The 18953-nt window shown below is 42.7% G+C and overlaps 1 protein-coding gene across 13 annotated transcripts in view; it reads right to left on the bottom strand.

The window, feature by feature from the left end:
- The window catches only part of CADPS2 (calcium dependent secretion activator 2), a 349563-nt gene that overhangs the window by 27805 nt on the left and 302805 nt on the right, over nucleotides 1-18953 (bottom strand). For 8 of the 13 annotated variants that reach the window (XM_081928827.1, XM_081928829.1, XM_081928832.1 and 5 more), the window contains 4 exons: nucleotides 17853-17927; nucleotides 15034-15117; nucleotides 14900-14932; nucleotides 6824-6931 (listed from right to left, as the gene is read on the bottom strand). In XM_081928827.1, coding sequence (XP_081784953.1) covers nucleotides 6824-6931; nucleotides 14900-14932; nucleotides 15034-15117; nucleotides 17853-17927 — 300 coding nt within the window. Of the gene's footprint in view, nucleotides 1-6823; nucleotides 6932-7524; nucleotides 7543-14899; nucleotides 14933-15033; nucleotides 15118-17852; nucleotides 17928-18953 lie in introns of all 13 variants that reach the window. The other 5 variants (XM_081928821.1, XM_081928826.1, XM_081928831.1 and 2 more) reach the window with 1 other exon arrangement.

Raw genomic sequence — 18953 nt, 5'->3', positions numbered from 1 at the left:
TTAAACCGGAGGCTTGCATCCAGTGCAGTGCTACGTAAGCATAAGGATTCCTGCTGGTGCAGTGGGATTCCTCCCCACTTCTCCCTGACACAGGACTCCAGCATCTGTCCTGGGGTTTCTCCCAACCACCCAGAGCAGAGTTTTGGAGGGTTTGGGGTGTGGGAGGAGAGGGGGTGAAGTCCTGTTGTGCAAGCAGGAATTATTGTGCTGATGGGACGCTGACGTAGCACCACATTGGATACAAGACCAAAAGGACACAGTTAAAACAGCCGTAGATTAGAAGTCACATGGAATAAATATGCTTTCACTGCCCACCTAAAGCCCATCAAGGATGGCACTTGCCTTGGCTCCTTTGGGAGGGAAGTCCAGCATAATCTATCTTATAACCAAGGGTGAAAAGAGTGTGGTTTTCCTCCTTCCCACCCCATTTAAACGCCCAGGTAAAGATGAGTTGCCCTTTAATGCCTGGCCCCAATAAAGAAAAGCCTAAAACCTGTTTTTTCATCACCATGGGCTCATAGGAGTTGGGCTACAAACCAGCTCTTCCCTGTGCAGAGGATCGGTGTTGAATTTTTTGAAAGTTCTCTCTAATTGTATAACAATTTGTGAATTTCCTATTGATCTTCCATAAGTTTTCCCATTGGGCCATGGTTATTGAATGGCCAAAATCTTGTGACCACCAGGTGAGAGGGTTAGTTAAGGGGGAGGAGAAGGAGGGAAGAGAACAGCGTGCTCCTTCTTCCTGTGAGTTCTCTTGCTGCTCAGTAAGCGCAGTTAATAGGCATGGTCTTTGTTGGGCACATTCAGAGATCCAGACCCATACAGGATGATGCTAGCAGCTTGCAAGTCCCAGGTAAGAATCACCACCAGATGCTGTGAGTCCAGCACAAAGACCATTACCTGATCTATGTTTTCCTATCCCCTCCCCAATCCTCTCCTAGCTTCCACCATGGCATCTCACTGCTGAACAGGTAAACTCCATCTACTGGAAAGCCCTATGTTTGTCTGACTTAAGGTAGAAGTTCTATATGATTCCAGTGACTCATTCATGCAAGCTAGACTGCTTCAGGAGCGGGCAACCCGTGCCACAAGCAGGCCCCACATTAGGGACTTGTCCTCATAACTTTGGCATGTAAGTCAATTTAGTCAATGGTCTGTTTGACATGTAACGCTAGACCATGGTTTAGTGCTGCAAGACATGAGCCTTGGCGGGCCCTGAACAGTTTGATCCCGGCTTGATTGAACAAAATAAAACAAATATCAAAGCAAAAGCTCTCTGTTCACCAGAGGAGGGTGTAGGGAAAGAGGTAAAGATTATTTCCCATTAAGTACTAAACAATGGTTTATCATTATGGGCAGCCTAGGCCAGTAGGGTTGCCATATTTCAAAAAGTAAAAATCCGGACAGAAAATAAATTGGACGTTTTTGAGCTATTTCTGAGGAACATCAGCAAAAACGACACTGCCGACATGGGCTGCCATACGTCCGGATTGTCCTATACATTTAGCTGATTTCCACCTGGACGCTGCTTGCAGGTGCAATATTCTGGATATGTTTCTGTAAATTCCAGACATATGGCAACCTTATAGGCCAGTGACTTAGATAGTATTAATTGCTACTTTATTACCTACCATATACACTTCATAGAAGCCTGTTACTAGGTATAGAGGCTATTTGTAGGAAAAAAACATCAGGAACTGAACTTGCACTTATTTTGGAACAAACCCATTCACTTCAATGTTAACTCAACTGGCATACTTGCAACTTTTTTTCTGGTCATAGCAGCAATACTCCTTGGTTGCCAGCACAAATAAAAGTCACAGCTTTTGATTCCAGAAAAGTTACAGTATAACAAACTCTGAGGAAGCCCAACAACCAATATTATTATATCGAAGCGCAGTGCTTTCTGTTTCTCTTGTATTCAGCTTATCCAGTCAAACCATTTCTTCAAAAAACTTTTCACGAGGTCTTGCTTACTGATTTGAGCAACTGCATGATTATGCAGAAATTATGAGAGGCTAACATTCAAAATAAAAAATAGGCATGGAAAAGAAAGAAATAAGCAGATTGTGTCCCTCAGTTCATCTCCTGAAAAAGATGTGCCTGTTTTTACAGACTCATTTACGCGGTGCTTTGGAATGTCTTTCTGATTTCAGTGTTGCGGGGCTGACTTTACCTTGTAGTCGCAAGGTGGACAATAATGATGTTTTTCTTTCCCTTTCTTGCCTACATACATTTCCTCATCTGAAAAGACTCCATGAGAGGAGTTAACTCCTGGTGCCTTCTCATGGGCTTCTATTTAAGCATGGGAAGTTGGAGAGGGAGCCGAGATCAGTGTCCTTGCTGATTTTCTTTAAGGAAAACCTTTCCTTTTGCCTTAACCCCCCCCCCCACAAAACTTTATGCACCGATTTATTTGGCAAGGAAAGAGAATTCACTCAAAAAACCCCAACAACCATGAGCAGCATGGTAGACAGCCTCCTCAGCTCCTGTGATTCTAGGAAAGTCCAGCTGAGGGCATCATGGGGTTTTCTGGAAGCTTGGACACCCTAGGAAAGCTGAAGAGCAAAGACCACCAGAGAGACGATTTGTAGAATGAAAGGGCAATCATAGACCCCATCCACGTCCGCCCTTGCAAACTACCTAAAAGAATTTATCCAAATCTCTCTGATAGTTTTTGGATGCATCCTCCCCCTCATCAACTGAAGGAGAATGGTTAAAAATTGGAAGAAACCCAAGTCTTCCTAGTCTGGGGACTTGATTGAGCTCTGTGATGACAGAGCCCAAAATCTTTGTTGAAGGATTGGGGATGATCCAGTGAATTATTAGATGTGTACTGTACAGAAAAACAACAGCAGCTTAACTTTCCCAACTACTGGATGCCATGTTGAATGCCTGGTTTTTTGTTTTAAAAAAACACATTTTAGCACAGAATCAGGACTGTGTGCTCAGTACATCGCAGGAGCGAGTGCTATGGATCTGGCCCAACGCCCACTGAAATCTCTATCAAGGTTCCTATCTAAGTTTTAAACATTTGGAGAGAGAGAAATCACAGTGCAAACAGGCAGAAAGCCTAAGAAATGAACCATATGCTTGCAGATCCCGCTGCAACACTAAACTGATGCAGAAGTTGCTAATATGTCTCTGGTACTTTGTAAAAATGCCAGCTGGAGGGATGGAGTTGTTCCCCCTCCCTTTCTACCTCTGCAAGGTATCGTAGCTTTCGCAAATAAATAAATAAACCTTTCTTTCACACATACTAACACTTAGCTTATTAAAACAGATGATACTTTTCAAAAATAATTTTAGAACCGTTCAGAAGTGTCTGTAAGGAAAGGGACTGAGCGCTAAAGTCAAGCTCCTTCCAAGCAGTCAAGCTAACAGACGACAAACGGCGACACGACATACCCACGTCGGAGAGTCTTGCAAAGCGAGACCTTCCGCAAACTACCGCGAGCGAAGTGTCACCGCAAAGGCTGTGAATCGCTGTTGTGAAAACATTTGCGGCAACTTGCATAATTAAACGAAACTGCCAGAAAAGCTTTCTAAAATGCCGTGGAGATGGAACATAAATAAAGATGCACCGCCGTGGCAAATGGTAAGGCGAATTCAGACCCAGGGCAGGAACTGACCATAGTGAACTGCAGAAGGAAGGTAGACTTCTCCAGCAGTCTGAGGGGAGGCTGCTAGAGGAGTCTGGGCTTATCCAGACTGATGTGCTCAGTGCTCTAAATACACATAGAATGGGATTGTGATATTTCTAGCTGCTGAGAGCAAGTGACTTATGAGTTCCTTGTTGTGTATGTATGTTGCGGTCCTGGAATATATTTAATAGGGCTAGTTCTGGAGTTGCTTCTATTGCCTGTTTTGTTATTCTGGAGATTTCATGGAGTAAACATAGACCACTGGTATCAAAATGTATGGGAAACTGCCCTATTGTCAGGGACCATGCTGAGGAGGACTGCACTGAGGAAGAATGGTGGGAGCCACCCCCTCCCCCTGAATCTATCAGGAGCAGGAAAACAGTATAGATTTGGAACAGTGGTTTGCAGAGGGGCATAGTTCAGAAGGCAGAAGCTGGGGAATACTGGATAGGGAACAGCTAGCAGAAGAAACACTAGAAGAGAGAGAGAGTTAACAGATTCACAGTTTCTGGACAGCATTCACCCCCCCCCCTTCTCCAAAGACATGAAGAGCTCTGAATGTGTTATAACAGAAAGCACAGAAGGTACAACATCAGATTACAAGATGTAGGAGTGATGTAGATTAATAGGGACGGAGTGGGGGAGCGAGCCTTAATTGGGAGCACCGCCATTTCTAGGTAGACATGTTCTTTTATCTCTCACTGTGATTATTAAAGAATCTAACTGCTAAGACATTCCTTTCGTTTGATCTTTTTATTTACTGCCACGGGGGAGTAAGCTGATTCCCTGAAGCCTGACACCTATAGAAAAGTTAACCAACAAACGTAGACTAGCACACAGACAAGCCTTCATCCCGTTATGGTTCCTCTTTATCACATACACAGCACTACGAGACAACCTATCCCCCCCAAAAGCACACAAATCAATCTAGCTAACCAGACCCAACAACCTAGCTCCCCCCCCCTGCAAACAAGCCATACTGCAATCAGCTGAACGCAACCAACCAAGCTCTGGACCCCCAATCTCTTGCAATATCAATATAAATATATATAAAAACAAAGGACCTACCCGCATGATGCTGACACAAACCCCGATGCTAACACTAGGCAACAGAGCAAAATAACATCTTTCCCTCCTCTTTTCCCTCAGCTGAAAGATGTCTATGACCAAAGTGTCTCTCACTAAATGTAAATGAACTGTGGAAAAGACTCCATCGCTTCAAAGTGGAGGTGACAGATGATACCTTTCCCTGTTTATCTGTTTTGTAACCCTCAAAAAAACCTTAATAAAAAATATTTTTTTAAAAAATTGGGATCACAGCTCTCCGTAGGGGGGAGAGTTGAGGGGCTGAAGTTTGCAACACTCCGAGGAAATAGATCACTCAGAAGAACGGTCTGGTCCGTACAGACCAGTGCAAGTGTATATGTTTAGATCGTCCAAAAGCCTGCTCATTTATTTATGCTTTTTAAAAATTTGCATACTGGCTTTCATCCGAAAATCACAGGGCAGTTTACAGAGCTCTACAATGAAAGTGTGTGTCTGTGGCCACTTTGCATTAGGAGGACAACAATGCAAAGAAAGAGCAGGAGGGATGGAGAACAAGGCAGAGAACGTTGAGAGTGAAAGGTGGACTCATGCTTGGGAGTTTTATCTTTGTGTGAGCACTCGTGACATCCAGGAGGGACGCCCATCAATGGAAATGCAAAGTGGAAGTCTGAAGTGTGAGTGAGGGTCCTCTCTCAACTATTATCTAGGTAAAGGTAAAGGGACCCCTGACCCTTAGGTCCAGTCGTGGCCGACTCTGGGGTTGCGGCACTCATCTCACTTTATTGGCCGAGGGAGCCGGCGTACAGCTTCCGGGTCATGTGGCCAGCATGACTAAGCCACTTCTGGCAAACCAGAGCAGCGCACGGAAATGCCATTTACCTTCCCGCTGGAGCGGTACCTGTTTTTCTACTTGTGTGCTTTCAAACTGCTAGGTTGGCAGGAGCAGGGACCGAGCAACGGGAGCTCACCCTGTTGTGGGGATTCGAACTGCCGACTTTCTGATTGGCAAGCCCTAGGCTCTGTGGTTTAACCCAGTGTTTCCCAACCTTGTGCCTCCAGATGTTTTTGGCCTACAACTCCCATCATCCCTGACCACTGGTCTTGCTAGCTAGGGATGATGGGAGTTGTAGGCCAAAAACATCTGGAGGCACAAGGTTGGGAAACACTGGTTTAACCCACAGCACCACCCGTGTCCCTCAACTGTTATCTAGTTGCGGCCAAACTCTCAGACTACAGCAAAGGGAGATAGGCAAGCACAGGAAGAATCTGTTGGCTCTGCTGAGTCACCAACAACTTCTTTCTCTTCTTCTTCTTCACGAAATGTTGCCATTCCAGCCAGCCATTGCAAGAACTAAGAACTAGCCCACGAGTTAGTTTCCCGCATCCTCATCCCATTTCCTTATGTGTTGTGGTTTTTAGATTTTGAGCCTGAGGGCAGGGACCGCCTTAATTTTATTTGCAAGCCAATCAGGGGGCAGTTTGTCAGCTGAAGATTGGGGGGGGGGGCAAAGTGAATAAACATACACAATGGAGCTTGTGCAAAGCACACGGTTTAGGAGAGATTGGGAGGAGATGACGACCAAACTGAGAATAATTCCTCTATATACACATCTAAAAGATATTTCATCTAAAGCCCCACATACAGGTTATCTGGCCACGTACTATTAGAAAGGGACTATTGACAGTTGATAGAGAGAAAAGCAGAATGGATTTGCTCTGCTTGGACCAGCATAGGATATAGCAACCAGTTATGTGAATCACTGTGATAATTTCATCTATTTAAGATCAGAGTGCAGAGGATTCACCAAAACATAACATCCCATCATCACCATCACCATCAGGAAAAGAATACTGTATTTCAGAGTTCCCAAGACCCTCTACTTTATGGCAGCTCTTTTTTTTTTTTTAAAAAAAAGATAGGGTGAAGTTACAATGACAGCATAGCCCTAGTATCTTTATATTAACTTATTTGTCAACCAGTATGCCTCTTGGGTATAGAATAGTTAAGGCCAGTTTGTGAATGCGGCAATAACCAACAAAAACAAGCATCTTGTTCTGCAGTTGCAGCCCGAAAGAGCAGCTCGTAATATTCAGACAGACCACTTAGGATTCAGACAGCTACTTATACTTACATCAAACAGTTTTTCTATGTACATTTCTTCATTGACCTTATCGCGAAGTATGTCTTGGTTCTGACGAACAAACGTTATGTAAGTGTCTGCTAGATCCATCCCCGGTTTCTGTGAGAGGGGGAGAGAAAGAAAGATTGGGGGCAGGGGGAAAGACCACAGAGGTATAACTTGCACTGTGTGATAAATCTTATTCTTCAGATAAACACACATTTATACAAATAATAATAATAATAATAATAATAATAATAATAATAATAATAATAATAATAATAAACATGCACATATGCACATCATTTTGTCTCATCCAAAATCCGTATCAGATTTGACAGAAATTTACAGCAGGTCTGGAATTTAAATTTGGTGAACGTGGAGTCCGGTTCTTCTAACAGAAGCAGACTCTGGTCTGTTTTCAAAGAGCTTTCCTCCCCACCCTCACCTCCCCAATATATACGGTAATGCATGTTTCAAGTGTCACTGATATATATTTTCTTTCCAGATGTGTATTTTGCAGGTGCTGACACACAGAGGCAACCATACGGAAAGAAAAAGAAAAACATAGCAGTGCACGGTAGTGAGAGGAAAATGCCATAATTTGATTGTGAATGGAAAGGCTTCTATAAATACCATGAGACGTTTCATGCGCAATACTATGAAAAAAATATATATATTAAAGTCCATTATATTTACTCATCCATACATACACAGTTGTGGTCTGCAGTCTGGATGTATAGTAGCATAGCATGGATATGAAAACAAAAGATGGATACATTACAAGTCAAGAAAACACACGGTACTTTTTACTGTTCTCCCTCCTTCCCTGCCCCGCCCCAGGTTGGTCTTGGAATCAACCCAAGTTTGAGACTGAGGAATTCACATAACATAGTTTGGAGGAGAAACTTTAGGCGAATTCAACAGGCTTTCATTATTTCTTCACTTGCCTGATCTGAAAAGTTTCAAAGTGTTGGCAGGATGAAGACCCTAGGGCAGAGGTTTTCAACCTTTTTGAGTCCATGGCTTCCTTGACCAATGACGTTCTTTCCTCAGCACCCCTGTCACGCTCAGGAACCCAGTTAGGCCACCCCTTGCCTGCAAAGCTGGCAGCCTCTTATAATGGCAATGGTGCCCACCTGAGAGGTGCTAGAACTGAGTTCCGGTGAGCTCTGGCTGAAAAAGCCATTATTATTATTATTATTATTATTATTATTATTATTATTATTCCACCCTTCCTTCTGAAAGAGTCCAGTGCGTCAAACACATTCACAGCAAGCTATTTTTAAAGAAGTATTCTAAAAACAGTTACAGTTAAAACATCTCTAAAACAGTTAAAATGGTCTAAAAAATGTTCTCCCATTCAATCATCTCAAGGTTGCCAAGAATGGTGTCCAGTCATTAAATGCCTGGATAAACAGGAATGTTTTCAAATTCCTTCTGAAAAGCAGTAATCATGAGACAAGGTGGGTGTATCATACCTTAAATGGTTAAAAGATCAGTGAAGGCGGTGAAGGTGCTCTGTGAGTGCCTGGAGGTGGTTGGAGGATGGATGGCTGCTAACAGATTGAGGTTGAATCCTGACAAGACAGAAATACTGTTTTGGGGGGACAGGGGGCGGGTGGGTATGGAGGACTCCCTGGTCCTGAATGTGGTAACTGTGCCCCTGAAGGACCAAGTAGGAGTCATTTTGGACTCACAGCTGTCCATGGAAGTGCAGGTTAATTCTGTGTCCAGGGCAGCTGTCTACCAGCTACATCTAGTATGCAGGCTGAGACCCTACCTGCCCATGGACTATCTCGCCAGAGTGGTGCATGCTCTGGTTATCTCCCACTTGGACTACTGCAATGCTCTCTACGTGGGGCTACCTTTGAAGGTGACCCAGAAACTGCAACTAATCCAGGATGCGGCAGCTAGACTGGTGACTGGCAGTGGCTGCCGAGATCACATAACACCGGTCCAGAAAGACCTACATTGGCTCCCAGTATGTTTCCGAGTAGAATTCAAAGTGTTGGTGCTGACCTTTAAAGCCATAAACAGCCTTGGCCCATTATACTTGAACGAGCATCTCCACCTCCATCATTCTGCTCGGACACTGAGGTCCAGCTCTGAGGGCCTTCTGGCGGTTCCCTCGCTGTGAAGAAACCAAGTTACAGGGAACCAGGCAGAGGGCCTTCTCAGTAGTGGCACCTGCCCTGTGGAACGCCCTCCCATCAGATGTCAAGGAAATAAACAACTACTGTATCTGACTTTTAGAAGACATCTGAAGGCAGCCCTGTATAGGGAAGTTTTTTAATGTTTGATGTTTTGTCTATATTTAATATTATGTTGTTGTTGTTGTTGTTGCTGCTGCTGTTGTTTTGTGGGTCTTTGCAGTGGTTCCTCTTTCCAATTATGTTTTTAACTATGTTAATGCTTAAGTCAGCATTGATCTTAACTATTAACTCTGATTAACAGGGTATCCTGGGAAGCTTTAGTGCGAATACTGGTTAGCTTTAGCCATGGTTTTATGTTTTGATGTAACCATAATTAACACCAGTTGGGGGGAAGCCAGGGAGAGGAGAGGTGAGGGGATCTTATAGCTTACTCTCTTAACCATGACTAAAGGAATCAGGAGCATTGTGTGTTCAACACTTTTACTGAGGTCCCGATTTCAGCACATCAGAAAAAACCCCACCAAATTATGTCACAACCTCTCTTGAGAGGAGGACAATGGCACTTTTTGTGCTTTGTACAGAACGTGGCGTATCTAATAAGTGTCGTTTTTGCATTAAAATAGCTCAAAAGTGTTTTTTTAATCTTAATTTGCCTAAGAAGCTCAAGAACTTTGGCCAAAAAAAAAGCTCAACAACTTTTCTGTCCAGGTTTTCACTGTTCGAAATGTGGCAACCCTCACTTAAACTGAAGGTGTAGCAGTATTTCAACATTATGTATGTTACAGCCATGTTTTCAGGGGATTTCACAAGGAGGAAAAATGAAACCAAATTGTGATCAACATCACAAATGAAAAGAGTTTGGAAGCTAGTATTATGTTGAGGAGCAATTCTTCCCAACAAATTGCTCTTTAATATCTTTAGTGAAACATGCAAATTTGGTTTCAAGTGAGTTGTTGTTTTTTCTTTAAAAAAAGAGATAGCCTGAAAGCAGTCGATTCTTTGGGGGGGGGGGAATTCCCATTAGCAATCTTTCTCCCTTTTTCTTGGAAATGTTTACCTAATTTGTGACATATGGGAATTTCACACCTAGTGAATATATTTTCATGTAGCTTGTAGCATGAGACTCTAATCATTAGAAGAATATACACAAGAATGATAACTGCAACAGCTGGTGACATTTACCAATTAGAATTACAGTTCTTTAAAACACTATCTCTCCCCCCCTCCAGTGTACACAGGGTAATTATCTCTGATAAATTGCTGGGAAAAAAATCTTAATTTTCCTTTTAAATAGTTTTACTCACTGTCTATACATGCCTCGATAAACACGAATGATTCTCCAAAGAACTACAGTGGTTAAGTTCTCCTTTATAAAGCTAATGAAGCTGGATTAAACAGCTAATTAAGAGCCATTAAAACTCCCTTTTATGAAAATTTACTTAGGGAGTGCATTTTAAACAAAAAGATCGACGGCACTTTCAAATATTTAAGATACACTACCTAAGTCACTGGAAACTTTTTAAAGGCACTATTTGAAAAGAGCTTCTCAAACAGAGCCTTTTGACTTGCAAGTCTAAGATCTGACAAGCTGCTTTGTTAACCGGCACAGGATTATTTATTTCAGAATTAAGGAGACAAAATATATTTCTGCAGCCATGTCAGCGTAAAGGGATTTATAGTTATTGAGCAAAACTGGAAAAATGGAATGGAGAAACTGAGAACAGATTTGTGAGTGTGCCTGTCTGCTAGTTAGTGGGTTGTCCGCTTACAGACTGGAGTTCTCACAAAGGGAGTGCAAATACAGAATGCAAAGGTCACTATTGCAGTAGTTTTCAACCAGTATGCCGTGGCACGCTGGGGTGCCTCAAATGAAGGTCAGGGGTGCCGCTGTTCCTCTTTCCTTCCTCTGATGCCCTCCTGCGTCTCTGCCTCCCAAAGAGAGAGGAGAGGAGGCTGAGGGAACACTCCACAAAGGAGGGTGTTTGAAAAGGGGTGAAGGGCTGCCAGCTCTGCAGGCAAGGGGTGACAAAACTGGGCTCCTGTGCCCCACAGGGGTGCTGCGGAAAGAATGTAGCTGGTCAAGGGAGCCGTGGACTCAAAAACCTTGAAAACCTCTGCACTGTTGGCATACTTTGCCCACTCTGTGGTGCTGCAATGCCTTACATTGCTGTGATGTGACCAACAACATGTTGTGACTTCACTTCCTGTTGAACATCAAGTGCTTGGTGGAGACTTATTAAATTTCACGCAGGCATTTTCAGCAAGCCTTTTCTTCATTTTGCAGTTAATTTCAACTTATTTTATCCTTTTTTTTGGTAACCTGATCAACAATTCTTAAAAGCTGTGGTGTTAAGCAATAAGTGGAAATTCAGTATTAGACTCAGAACAGACCCACTGGAATGAATGCATCTAACTTCGTCACGCTCATAACTTTCAGCAGGTCAACTCTGAGTTAAAGTCAGCTCAGTACCACCCACAATGGTTGAAATGAAATAAATAAAACATCGCGCTGGGTGACAGCACTGCCACATCAGCAACAGCCATCGCCCCAAAATACCACACCACAACCCAAGGAAAACACAAAGCTGGACAGAAGCTGCTGATAAGGGGAAGATCGTCACTCACCTGCCAGCATTATAAGCCTGTACTGTTATTTCGTAGGAACCATTTGCAATGGGATATTAAACAAGAGGAATTAGAAGCAGCCATCTCAGGCAACAGAAGCAGCGCTGCTGCTAGAGAAGTACTGCTGGTGCCGCAGAGTCACCGACTCTTTGGCTTCCCAGGTAAGGGTGGCATAGCATTGTGGCATGTTCCTGTTTTGCCTCAGGTGGTAAAACGGGATGCACCACCCCTGAGAAGCAGGAAGATCTGAACCAGGTTGCCAAAACGCTGTCAGCTCAAGCTGGGCCTACAACCTTGCGCATACCACCAAGGTAGACTATGTGAATGATTATTATTCATTGAATTTACCGTGTTTTTCGCTCCATAGGACGCATCCGACCGTAGGACGCACCTTCAGCACCCCTTCAGCGAAGTGGCAGGGAAAACGGAGCCCCTTCCATTTCTCCTCCAGCTTCGCTGAAGGGGCGCTGTGCAGCTCTCCCTCTCTGAAGCCAGGACAGTCTTGTTCTCCCAGCTTCAGCAAAAGGAACCTGAAGCCTTCAGAGTGCAGCGCAAGTTCCCGCTGAGCTCCAAAGGCTTCAGGCAGCTATCCCTGACCGCTCTCCAGGCTTCAGTGAAAGCAACGCGTAGCCTCCGGAGCGCGGAGGGAGCGCTCCCTCTGCACTTCAGAGGCTTTGCGTTGCTATCGCTGAAGCCAAGGAGCCTGCATTCGCTCCATAGGATGCACACATATTTCCCCTTAATTTTTGGAGGGGGAAAAGTGTGTCCTATAGAGCGAAAAATACGGTATATACCGCCTCATACCTGGAGGTTGAATAACTGCTAGTACTAGTTTGTAGGGCAGGGCTAGGCAGAACAGATTTCCGATGCTGGGGTCGCTGCCAGTTACTGTGAGAGGCAAGGCAACGGGGAGATTGGCACAGTGTGGAAGCAGTTGCCTAAGAAGCGAATTGACTCCCACTGCACCTGCAACCCTGTCAACCTCCCCAGTGCCTCACCTCTGTTGGTAATTGGCAGTGATCCTGAAGTTGGGAGGCCAGGTGAACCCTACACCATCTTATCCCTGCCAGCCACATCTGGTAATGAGACAGAGAATCCAGCTTAAAGTCATTCTTTTATAGAGCAATTTGTTACTGACACTTGGTGTATTGTGAAAGGTTTGAAGATGCGGGAAGCATCAAACTCTGCTCTGTGATTCTTTAGGATTAGATGGCAGTGAGGAAGGGAGAGCGGAAAGTAAATTTGGTTCAGCAAATGTCTGACAAATTGCTTAAAAAAGACACGGTGGATCACTTGTCCGGTTTCAAGGGAGAAAAGGTACGTTGGTCTGCCTGTTATTTTTTCGGTAGAGTATAGACATCTTTTTACCACAGTCAACAATGCGCAAAGGTGATCTGGAAACACAAAGGCGTCAAGGCAGAATCCCAGGAAATGAAGCATGGTAACAGGGTTAGCGTGCCACTGTAACACATGTAACCAAATACCACGGCAAGAGAGAAAAGGGAAAGAGTTTAAAACAAGCGAGTAAACTACAGCAGATTCTTTTCCTGGGGGTTAATCACTTGTTAACCTGGTAGGATGAAGATGATTTAAAAGAGAGAGAGAGAGAGAAATTCCTTGCTAATTATATGCTTCTGCCAATGATCTTCCTGTGGCTTCACCTAATCCTGCAGGTGCAGGTCATGTCTCTCCATTCACTGGTAGGAGGGTCCCATGCCTGGTAAAAACCTCTGTTCCCCACAGGGGTCCCCCCCTCCCAGCCACAGATGCAAATACAGAAGAGCAGGCCAAACCTTTCAACTGAGTGTTAACAGTGTACCAGGAGGAGGGAGAAAGACAGAACCGTCAGGATACCTTCTTAACAAAAAAGGAGGGCATTCTTCTTCATCATCATCTTTTTTAAAAAAAAGATCCAAAGTGTAAGAATTCTTTGCAACCTAAAAAATCTACATTAAAATTCATTAAGCGGAGCAAGAGCCTATATTGAAAGAAAAACAAGGCAGCTAAACAAAGCCAAGCCGTTGCAGGTGAAAGGGCTGGGGATATTACCGACGTCTTAACAATCTGTCAGAATCTTAACCAACAGCAATAGTGATAAAAGTAACAATTGCAAGCACAGCTTGGCTACATTTGGGTTAGTCAGATAACTTAATGGCTTGCCACAACCTCACTGGAAATCCAGTTATGTATGCAAATACTGGGATGTTTATCCTCACTTGTGGAACTCAAAGGGAAATCCAGTTACAGATAGGTAGCCGTGTTGGTCTGCCATAGTCAAAACAAAAAAAATATTTCTTTCCAGTAGCACCTTAAAGACCAACTAAGTTAGTTCTTGGTATGAGCTTTCGTGTGCATGCACACTTCTTCAGATACACAGTTTTGTCAAAGGAAAATGTTATGCACATAAAGGATACACGCAACATGATCGTCTTTCTGCAGGGCAGGACTTAACAGTAATCAGGGCTGGGCAATATATCGATATATTATCTAAAAGCCGTATCGTGATATTGGTTTCATAATTTTTGACCTGGCAATATATTGTGAATCATGATGTGTGTGTGTGCTATGCAACAATTACAATGTGGGAAAAACCGTGAAGCCAGCCAATGCCTCTACATAGCTCCATCCTTATTTCAGACATTGTGATATATCAGCATATCCTGATGTTTAGCTGGTGATATATCACGAAGCTGAAAACCAGGTATCGCCCAGCTCTAGTGTACTCCCAGATTTTGCATTAGGTCAGCTTTAAGCATTGAAAGAAAGCAGGTAAGCTTAGCATTTTCTCAGAGGGGAAAAATGACTGATAATTGAAAGGGAAAGGTGGTTTAGAACAGGATAGCATTCTGTCTTGCTTTTTTCCAGTGTTTGAAAGAAATTAGGTTTAGGCTTGAATAACCTGACAAACCTGAGCAACAACGGCTGGAGCGCCTGAGGTGCGCAAGAAAGATATTCACGGACAAAGGATATAATTTTCAAAGCATCCGCCCAAATGAGCTAAGCCTTGGAGAACTACTTCCAAATGACAAGACGTCCCCCGTGAAATAGTTCCTAGGTTACAATCCTCACTCCTCCGCAGCTGAAAAAGTACACTGAGAGTAACCTTCCTTAACTTTGCTTTGAGAGTTAGCTGCTGCTTAAGGGAAATGAAACCCCCTCTAGGGGCAAGATGTATCTGTTTAAATACTTTGTTGTAAAGCTATAATGAACCGCTAAAGGAAAGCATAATGATAACACATGAAAAAGTACACATTGTGGAAAGCGACAAAATTTAGAAAACTAGTACTGGGGAGGAAAGGCTACTTACAGGAACGTCCACGTATTTTGCAGCTGCTTTCACCTTCAGAGAAATAAAAAGCAAGAAACAAAACCTGTAACTAACCACTGTTAGCTCGGAGTGGACTTTAAGAAAGCAATTGTTGCAAGAGCTGGAATACTTACAGTGAATGAAAGGATTGATGAGAAGAAAGTGCCTTCATCATACCTTGATAATTTAGACAGCACACCTTCCAGCACTGAAATGAACTACATTAAGAGGCAGCGTGTAAATATTGATAATGCTGTTGTAAAACTCCTAAGGCTGAGGAGGGGAAGGATTTTTCTCCTGTGGCTGCTACTATGCAACCAAACACTGCAATTGGCAATTCCTTAGCTAGATCTATTCTACATAAAAGGGTGCTCAGTCTATCCAGCAATCTAGAATATACAAATTTATGTTGTGGAAGGATACAAATTGATGGATTACTACTTCCCCACCACAGCTACTGTAACCGGAACATTCAATTTAAATAACAAAGTCCTGGGATTTAAAGATTCAATAATATTATTTCTCATCTCAAGTGTCCTTCTGGCTCCTTATTGCTTGTGGGCTTTGCGGCAATTGTAACATTTCACTTGAAAGGAGTGCCCAGTCAGAATTCATCCAGATGCTTTTAAGAAGAAAAAAAAGCTGGGGAGGGAAAGGTTAAGCAGAGCCTAACCCATCCCCGCCAGTTCAAAACGGTGACATCCCTCAGTACTTTTCATTTAAAAATCAAGGAGGTTGGGAGGCTGCTTATGTGTGAGGCCAAGTTTGGCCCTCTGTTATGAATCACAAGAAAGCGTCCCAGAAATAAGGGTATTGTGTCATTTCTTGCTTGGCGTTACTCAAACACTAGCCAAGGAGCTGAAAAGCTACTTCTGTTGGCTACTAATGAGAATCTGCACGCTAAAAAGCTAAGAACCCAAATTCTCAATCATTTGTACATTGGAAGTCACATCACAAGACGCACGAAGCAGAATGAGAACCCTATCACCTAATACGAGACCAGAGATTTCTTTAAAAATAAAATAAAACTATGCACACCGATATATGCTATAGCTGTATTAGCTGTCACATTACTGCAACATAAGGTGAATAGGCCTTATGACAAACCTATCAAAGGTTTTAAAGAGCAATTGCTTGCCGTCCAGATGACTCTCATTCCTAGAACATCAGAGCACCACTTTGTGAGTGAGAGGACAGGACAAAATTCCCCCTGGCATGCTGTTAATGGCCACTCTAACAGTGTCACAACAGTGTCACATTCCTTATTCCTTGTAAGGACCTGAGACGCTCACCCAGGCTCCTAATGGCTTGAAGGAGTTACGGTAGTAAACTGCACTCGTCAGATCTTTAACCTGTTCTATTTCCAGCATATCTATTTGTAAGACCATTAGTCTTACATCATCATTTAGACATGTCTCATTACACCAAGAAGTGATCTCCGCTGTGTTTCGAATATAAGGAAGGGCCCCACTTCAATTGATGGCACCTGTTCTCTGCCTTCCTATTACCGCAACACTGAATAGCTTCTATTTAAGTTTATTAGTTTTATTTCATAAAATTTATACACCGCTGAATCCCATCAAAGCAGCTTATCTGCTCAATTCGCTGTGGTCATCTCAACCAGGGTGCCAAATTATAGTTAATATGGTTCTCCAATGACCCCACTGCTGGAAGGTGGTCAGTTTTAGAGCTAGACCTGGAAAACACAGGTTCAGATAACTGCGGGATCAACCTGCATTTTGCCACAGGTAAACTGGGGTTGTAGCCGCTAAAAACTTAAGGCATGATGAGAAAGCATGTCCAAACATTTTGGGATATCTGGTGAACCCAAAGCAGGGAGCCAATTAATTGACTTGGGCAAGTCCGTGTTTTAGCCTGATGAGGTGTGAAGAAAAAGTAAGCTAACTCCACACAAAGCATTCTGGGTACCTATGTGACAAATATTTGGAATCACAATGTAGTCAATATAATACTCAAAATCCAAATTTGACTAAAATCTAAGGTTAATTTTGATGCTATCTGCCCATGTTAGTGTCTAGAGCCTCTGTGACCTATAGGGCACAACAATGGACCATTTAAACGAAGCTTGTGGACCACAGTTTGGGACCCCTGCCTTTGTCCATGAAACTACTTGTGGATAGCACTTTTTTGTACGTGAGAATCTCCAGTTTGGAGCTTGTAGCTTCAAATGTTGGAATCCCTCCACATCCATTGTGTTACTAGACCATGGAGAGATACTAGAGTCGAACTGGGAAAAAAGCAGGGGCAATTGTACCACTGTTTATTACTCTTTGGGCCAAGCTGAGGCTGAAAATCCTGCCATTCCCACTGGTACTGTACCTCACAACCCACCCTGTTCATGAAAGTGCATTTTCTTTTCTGTAAAGTTTTATGTTACTTTATTTGAAACATTCTCAGACCAAGGTAATTATTTCAAGATTTCCCTTTATAGAAGGAGAAATGCCAAGAAGCAACACTGAAAATAAGGGCGGCTAAAAAGAAGAGTTAAACAAAAAGCCTTTCAGGGTCTTTCTACGTAAGATCAATGTCAAAATTAAAATGGGCTTTAAAAGCCTTTGAAAAATCGAGAACACACTTGCTTCACGTGCATCATGAAACAAGCAAGAAAACAACGATGCACCTAATTAAAGCTAATCTTAATATAGTACAAATGTGGTCATGGTCGATGCCAGTAATTAATGAAGGTACTGTAGTATGAAGCACAAAAGAAATATACCCGATTAATAGACGCTGCATAGGAATCCTTGATCAAATAGGGTTCTAATTTAAATCTGTAAACATTGTGATGAACTGACCTGGTGTTAGTCACTAAGCCTATTTTCCTCTAAAAATGCAATGGGGAAAAATACCAAACATCTCCTCATTGTAGAAAGCAGGCATTGTAGAAAGAAAGACACATTGCCGTTCAGCTACAAAGTGTGAATACATTTACCTTTGAAACAAGAAGTGAAATTACTTCCTTCACCGTTTCTTCAATCAAGTCATCTATTTTTGAATGGTATTGTTGCTGCGTTTTAGGAGACAAAAGCAGCGTTAGTGTGTTATATGAACACAACACCTTTGCCATAAATCATACATAGAACAAAGAGTCTAAATCTGACAGATCAGATTTGCTCAAAATTATCGTTTTGAACTTCCAATGAACAAAACCTTGAAAATGATCCACCCTGTCAGTACTTTCTTACACTCTGTGTTGAAAATTTTCCCATGTACGCTGTTGAGTTAAGCAGCTAATAGGGTTATTATTTAGCCACACTGAGGTCTTATTCTTATTCAGGCAAAGGAATGTGAAAGATACTTTTTGTCTCTCTGTAATTAAGGTGGTTGTGGGTCTTCCCTCTTCCTCAGCTCAAAGGTTTGGTTTAGCTGAAGAAGCAAGATGATTCCCCCCCCCAATAAAGCACTTTATATTTAACCATTCTCATTCATAAGTTATGGCCTCTAGAAATAAAATGAGAGGCCAATTGTTAAATATTAAAAAAGAGCTCTTTTATCCATGAAGTGAACTGCAGTTTATACAACTCCCGCATAATCTGTTCAAACAAGGGCAAAAAATAAAATTCCATCAGGAAACCTGAAGAGATGGTAATAAATTACCAGGCCACAAAAGGCATAACAACAAAATCAGCTGTTATTCTCCATCTTGTTGCTTCTGCCTTTTCTTCCACTAATGAAAATGCCGTCTCTTTAAAGAAGCCCACTTTAAATTAAACCTGAAAGACTTTCGTACCCTGTTTCGGCGATAAATAGAGCAGACTTCCATCCTGCAGTTAGCAGGAGAAAAGACTCCTTTTCTATTCTCAAAGTACATCCATTAAAAAAGGAAGAAGTAATTCTCCTTTCAGAACATTTGTTCCAGGGAGAAGAATGCCCCGCCAACCACTTCACAAAAAAATATGACTTGTAAAGACTAACCCTATCTTGATAGTTCAAGGCTACCTGAAACAGCAAGAGCATAATGCTCAGAGTAAAAGCACCAAAATCAATATAAACATTAGGCTAACTTGGCAGGAGCCCATTGAATAGTTTTCTA

Source organism: Podarcis melisellensis, assembly GCF_964234715.1.
Source record: "Podarcis melisellensis genome assembly, chromosome: 10".
Classification (NCBI taxonomy): domain Eukaryota; kingdom Metazoa; phylum Chordata; class Lepidosauria; order Squamata; family Lacertidae; genus Podarcis; species Podarcis melisellensis.
The sequence above is the reverse complement of the archived record's forward strand: the minus strand, read 5'-3'. Positions and strand labels throughout refer to the sequence as shown.